A 7,533-nucleotide genomic window follows, 5' to 3' on the forward strand; every position below is an offset into this window, starting at 1 on the left:
ACTTGTAGCAGACGGACACAAAAACGATCCTCAGTTTTGTTTTCTCAGAAACGAATACGTCCAATAACTTTTGAAACATCATTTATTTTGTATATGAGCTGGATGTTTCCTTCTAAGTAGCTCGCGGGCTTAGAACCATAAGCAGCTAACTGTGAAATCGTAATTTTCACAAAACGGGATTTCGAAATTTGACCAATTAAAAATGGCAAATCTTTGGCGGGTTTATATTTATTATATTGTTGTTTAAGCATCCAGAAGATCAGTACGAAAACCATTTTCATGGCGTGAAATGATCCGATGCCACATTCTGTGTGTGGAACTCATGAGTCCATACACTTACAATGAGCCATTCTTTCATACTATAGGAGCTTGTATCAGCCATCTTAAATGATAAAACATAAATGTAAAATTTCAAATAAATGTATGGGGTGACAGGCTTCTGGACTACCCTGTGCATGATACATAAAACAAAATATATTTATTACATGTATTTAATAAAACGTATATTTATTAAATGATCACGATCAGTCATAAATGTTGATATTTATGACTGATTGTAAAATTATATTGTATATGATTCTGGTACTAAATTTCACATGTACTGTATATACACATCATTATGATAGTTCAACAATAATTAATTTGCCCAAGAAAACGATTAGAGTAGATAAACACATTATACTGTATTCCGAGATTCTTGTTTTTATTTCATTCAGTTTATATTCTCACTTATGTAATTCTGATTACTACACTGTTGATGTTGTTATCTTGTTTCATAAATATTCTAATTAAATGAAACTGAATCAATCTTGAGACGTGTTTCCAGTTAGCATTCACAACTAAAATTTTATATGCTATAATGAATAATATAAACATTTATACACATATCCATATTTGTCTGGCAATCAATATTAATGAAGATAATTTACATTCATTTGACATGAAAACTGTCAATTATATAGCAAGTTTATATCTATTTTAATTTTAGTCATATTGAATATTTTATATTTATTAAATATGTATTTTTTATTAATACAGTGTTTAAAAGTAATAAATTAATATATAAATTTAATTAATTTAAGATTAATGAGAAAATTCTTGAATAACATTGTTATTTATTACAATAATTTTATCAGAGAACTTTATATCAAACACATTAATTTTTTTGTAAATTTAGTCATGAGGAATTCGTTGAGTTTATATTAATTGTAGCCTATACTAATCTTACTCATTAGCAAATATGAGTAACATTTTTTGCTACTGTCAAAGGGCAGTTTACTAGAAGAATGATGCAAATAATTTTAAGTTTTTTAGGTTTTTTTTCAATATACACTTTCTTTGATTACTTTAAATTTTTAGAAAGTAAAATCTACCTCAAACATACTTCTATCAGATCGCTTCTTCAGCATACAAATGCTTTCAGCCTTTTAAGTGGCCCTCTTCAGATTTGAATTCCATCAAATTTGTTCTTATATCTGAAGAGGGCCACATAAAAGGCTGAAAACGTTTGTATACTAAAGAAACTATATGCTGGAAGTAATGTTTGATGAGGTTTTAAGGTAATTATTATTTACTGTTCCAGCCTGTGAAGTAAAATCTACTTTTGAAGTTATTCTACAGCCAGAATAACATAAAATATTCCATTTCAAATGGATTAATTCTTGAAGGTAATATATGGATGCATTACAAATAACATCTAAGCAATAAAATAAAACTTTAAAACAAATACTTAAGAAGTCTCAGACTTCCTAATTATTAGTTTTACACTTTACTGCATACTAATGGGATATACATATATATATTTCATTATTCTTATGTTCCGGATACTATTGATATATCCTATACTAGTGTTCCACAAGTCTGAAACTGTAGACGTTATGCTGATTTTTGTTTTTCTCTTTTACAGGTAAAGCATGGTACTGAATAAGGTGAAACAAATTCAAATTATTTTAATAATGGGGACCTGCAGTCAGTGAAAAGTTGATGAAGTTTAACAAGCTACTTCCAAGCTTCTAATCAATTATAAACAGGCTCAGGATAAGCACTAACAATAGCCAAAAATTTTAGTATATTTATTTTCTTATCAACTATCTTCAAATATTCAAAAGAAAAGAAAAAAAATTAAATTTAATTAAATAGTGTTATCATGGACGGTTTTTCTGTTACTTTACGTAGTTGGCTAATATTCATATTGGCATTTTTTTGTGATGGTTTTTGAGGTTATCCACGAGTTTCCAGAGAAGATACAGCAAGAACTACCGAAGAGAGAACTATAGAATTGTGAAAACGACTGTTTATCGTTATCACAAATGAGTACTTTAAAAATCGTGGAGTGATGACGAGAGAATGGTCACACTTTGAATATTTTATTAAAAGTAAAGCCTGTGATTACCAAGAAATGCTTAATGATATAACTCTTGACTCTGCCACTTGAAAAATAATTATAAAAGTAGGTGAACTTTTAATTCATAAATTGTAATAAAACATTTGTATCCTTAAGACAAATGTAGACCCATCACAAATCTTATCTGCAAGTAATCATTCTCTATGACAGGGGTGGCGAACCTATGACACGCGGGTCAGACACTGACCCACGCAGGCTTTTTAAATGACCCACGCGTTGATTTTTATAAACTTATTTTTTATATCATAAAAGAGAGAACAGACAATCAAAAATATTTAAAAAATAAAGTATGAGCTTACATTAGCGTCCGCTACTCATTTTTAGTAGTTTTTTATATGGCAAGCAGCCTATCGTCTGACCACAGGTGGGTCCAATTGACAAAGTCGGCGCTTCCTTTGTTTTCCCTCTGTTTACAAGTCAACACCTTACAAGTGGTATATTACCTGACCGCAGTGAGTCCAATTGACAAGGTCGCGCTTCTTTTGTTCCCTCTCTGCTAAAAGGCCAATACTTTACATAGTAGATATTTCCAAGTGGACATTGGCCAGCTGATTTTCTATTGTGTCACAGCACCTGTGCATTCATGACAGTTAGTCATAAACTTGACGCTCATACATATTCGTTGCATTGTAGAACGGGGAGATGTACCAGCTCGGGGATATACCAGTGTTGAACTAAACGGCAGCCTTGTCATACGCGTCTAGAAGTGTTTAAAAATTCAAAATTATTATTTTTTTATTATTAAAGTTTCTCATCTACATATGTATGTATATCAGGTATGTTAATAAGAAATTTTTTCTCAAATTATTGTATACTAAATAGAAATATTTTTAGTTGTAGCCCTGTACTATGTCGGTGGTTAAAAAAATAAAAACGAATGATACAAGTTCCAGACCATATCAAACAGAATGGTTTGATAAATATGGTGTGATTAAAAAGAATAAAACAACTTTGTGTCTAATTTGTAACAAAAAAGTTACATCACGTACATACAATGTAAAAAGACATTTTGAAAAGTTGCATTCTAGTCTCAGCCTTTCAACAGATGAAGAAAGAATATATTTTTTACAAAAGAAAAAAGAGAATCATTCACAAACCAGTGTTTTAGAAACTTTTTTAATTCCAAAAAATAACATTACAGCTGCTAGTTTTCAAGTTGCCCATTGCATTTCTCGCCAGGGGAAACCTCTTTCAGAAGGAGAGTTTGTAAAACAAGCGTTTTTAGAATGTAGTGCTACTTTGTTTGCAGATTTTAAAGAAAAGGACTTGATTATAAAGCGTATAAATGAGTTACCAATAAGTCGCAATACAGATCGAGTAATAGAAATAGAAAGAAATATTTTTTCGCAAATACATAATGACTTAAATTATGCACAAATGTATTCAATTGCTTTAGATGAGAGTAATGATGTAAATGGTTATGCACAATTAGCAGTGTTTGCTCGATATAAATCAGGCAATATAATGCAAGAAGAGCTAATGAAACTAATAACGTTGAAAGGGAAGTGTACTGGTCTTGATATTTTTAAAGATTTTGATATTGCATTTAAAGAAATGGATATTGACCTACAGAAAATTGTTTCTGTAACAACAGACGGTGCACCCAATATGGTGGGGATAAACATTGGTTTTATTCAGTATCTTAAACAAAATATTACACATTCTCTGATTGAATTTCATTGTATAATACATCAGCAAGTTCTATGTGCGAAACAAGGTTTAAAAACATTTTCCAATGTAATGCCAGTTGTAATAAAAGCCATCAACTTTATAAATGCAAGAGCTCTTAATAAATGACAATTTGCCCAATTATTAGAGGAAATTGAGTGCCAGTATTCAGGGATTTTGACATATAACAATGTTCGATGGCTCAGTTGTGGTCAAGTTCTTAATCGGTTTGTCATTTCATTAGAAGAAATTAAGCTCTTTTTGAATGAAAAAGACAATAGTTTTGACGAATTTTCAAATATACATTGGTTAAATGATTTAATGTTCTTATGTGACATCACTCGGCATTTTAATGAACTGAATAAAAAACTTCAAGGAAATGGACAAATCGTTTTAATGATGTTTGAAAATATTAAAATATTTATAACGAAACGTGACATCTTTACTAAGGATTTGGAAATGAAAATCATGAAATATTTTCCTCAATTACAAAAACATTTTAAAAACACAATAATTTTTGAAAATACTCTCGACATTCAAGAAAATGCAATTAAAAAATATTTAATGATTATACAGGAAATAAAACAAAGTTTTGAGGAGAGATTTAATCAATTTAAAAGTTTGGAAAATACATTTCACTTTATTTTATATCCATACAAAACGGAATTCGAAGCAATGGAGTTAAGCGAATTTGTGTGGCTAGGTATCCATGATTTAGAAATGGAATTAGTTGAATTTCAAAAGCAGCATAGTTTGGAAGAATAAATTTGAAAACTTGATTTCCGAAGTAGAAAGAAAAATGTCTGAAAGTAGTGCAGATAATAATGATCCCACACTAAAAATTGAAAATATTATATTAAATGTAGGGGATTCTTTACCAAATAATTTTATATCAAGGAAGAAACTTGCTAATGCTCTTTTAACGATGTTTGGGTCCACATATTCGTGTGAAAAATTGTTTTCTTTGATGAATTTTGTAAAATCTACCAACAGAAGTAAACTTGAAAATGAATTGACTGCAAAATGCGTTAAACTGATGAATACGGAATATGAACCTAATATTAAGAAACTATCTGAAAATAAAAAACAACAGATTTCTCGTTAAATATACTTCAACTTTATTATACATACACATACCTATAACCACATCTATTAATAAATAATATTTCATAATGTATATGTGATTTTCTTTATTCCTTGTTCATTCAAATACTCGGTGCAGGGGCGACTGCCGACTGGGCATAGTGTCACCTGGTGCAGTAATTCATAGTATCACCTCATTGATATCAATTATTTGACGTCGACCTTTATTTTTTGCTCTTCACTTGCAAAAGTAAAAGTTGTAAAACAAAAAGGAAACGTAAACTTTTTAGAGGATTTTAAAAGTGAGAACAAAAAAAAAATTAGTTTTTAACCATCTTCCCTCCTTTCCATGTGACGTCACTAATTTAGTGACCCACGAGCTAGTACTAAAAAAAATAAGAAACAAAATTTGACCCACTTCTCAAAAAGGTTCGCCATCCCTGCTCTATGAACTTGTGTATCTAATGATGGCAAAGTTATTTATCTAGCTATACTGTACTGTACTGTACATGCATGGTTGGTTACCCATTCTCTTCCTAAATTTTCATCACGTAAAAATGAATGTAACTGGAACGTTTGAATACATGCATTAACTTCTACTGACCGAAAACAGTTTTTCGCGTATACTAGTACTACTGCCATTCTCCATGCTTCCTTCGCGTGTAGTTGTGCGCTTTGGTGCTAACTGTCGCTGCACCTCAGCGCCCAGGAGGGGCGAGCCCTAAAACTACTGTATCTAACGTAATTTCGTTCGTCCGATGGCTATTTTATGTTTAATAATTTGAAGACAGTTCGCTCAAACAGAGATCACCATTTTTAATTCCGTGTTTAAGACAATACAGTTTCGGCGACCGACCTTTCCTTAGAGGCTACTAGCCGCCGTAATCGCTAAAAAAGTCTTTTTTAAAACACAAATTTTCCAATTAAAAATATAAATTTTTAAAAAATAGGAATTGGTGACATACGAACATCTTGTTTAATCCATCTAACCTCCTTGGGAAGTTTTCAGCTTTATATCCACTAAGTAGTAAGCGCTGGAAAATGTAGATGCTGGAAAACCCCCTCTGGTGACGATATTTTACATTTTCTTTCGTAATTTCGTTCGTCCGATGGCTATTTTATGTTTAATAATTTGAAGACAGTTCGCTCAAACAGAGATCACCATACTGTATCTAACATCAAGTACTCCACGAACAGTCACGAGGGCTACTCGAAACCGGCATAGTCACATGGGCTAAATAATTAAACGTGATAGTCTTAGAGGAGCGAGCATTCGCGTGCGGCTGATTTCGAAGGGTGTGGCTATATCTCATGAAGGGTCACATTTAGAGGTTTGCTTCCTTTGACTTTTTTGCTCTTATGGACATACTGTAAAGCTATGTTAAGGTCCCAACAACGTCATTCACATCTGCGATTGTAAGAAAAGATGGGCAATCTCGATGCATCATGTTTTAGTGTCAGTACATCGCATACAGCTTGAAACCACTTATAAATCATCTTCTGTCTCCATTCGTGGCCTATCCGTGACCTGGAGCACGACCTTTCACGTCTTTCCTTTTCGACGTCCAAGCCAAGAGTGACCGTTTCTCCATTCCTTAGGGCCTCTTTCCTTTCTTTTGTTTTAAGAATTGGTCATCACGACCCAAGGGAAAAGGGTTAGAAAAGAAAATTCTAAAAGAAATATGACAATAGAACAAAGAAGAAAACTACAACTAAACTTAAATTAATAGGTCTATATACAAAATATGGCGTACAGCCACACTGGAAACTTGTGGATACATTGTATCATATACTTTGTATTCATTAAATACTTTTATTGTATACCAGGGGTTGCCAAACCCTGCCATAATTTGCCTCGCAGGCAAGAGCAAACTTAAAAAAGTATTTATTACATATTTGTTAGTAGTACGTACCAAACTTATAAAAGAAATTATACGAGTATAATGGAGCCACAGTAAGGATCTAGAAGACTTACATGGCTTGTGGGTTTAGTTCTATACCTTTTTGTATGTTTTATGAAAACGGAATGTATGTACAAGTTGCAGTGTTTTAAGTAAAATTTTTCTGTCAAGAAACGCGAGAAGAATTGCATTTAAAATATATTTTATTTCCAATTCATTTGACTAACTTATATATTTTCTTTTAAATATACTTTTAAAAACAACAAATATAATTTTTTAAATTTTATTAACTTAATTATAATAAAATATATTTATTTAGAATTAATATTAAATATCATTTTTCTAATTTTTAAATAAAGAATATAATGGAAAACAAGAAGTAATATCCAACTTCTGCACGTTTTTATCATCAGCAGAGTTTGCATTTCTATAGTAACAACCTATTGATACTTTGTTTAGAGGTTAATACTTCATGGA

General features: G+C 31.3%; 1 protein-coding gene across 1 annotated transcript; it reads left to right on the forward strand.

The window, feature by feature from the left end:
- The first annotated feature begins 3,253 nt into the window (after positions 1–3,253).
- Positions 3,254–4,201, forward strand: LOC136969890 (general transcription factor II-I repeat domain-containing protein 2-like). The gene has a single exon (XM_067264197.1). The coding sequence runs from the start codon at positions 3,254–3,256 to the stop codon at positions 4,199–4,201; it is 948 nt and encodes a 315-aa protein (XP_067120298.1).
- Positions 4,202–7,533: the final 3,332 nt, after the last annotated feature.

This window comes from Centruroides vittatus, unplaced genomic scaffold, assembly GCF_030686945.1.
Source record: "Centruroides vittatus isolate TY-2023 unplaced genomic scaffold, ASM3068694v2 contig_1824, whole genome shotgun sequence".
In the NCBI taxonomy this organism is placed as follows: domain Eukaryota; kingdom Metazoa; phylum Arthropoda; class Arachnida; order Scorpiones; family Buthidae; genus Centruroides; species Centruroides vittatus.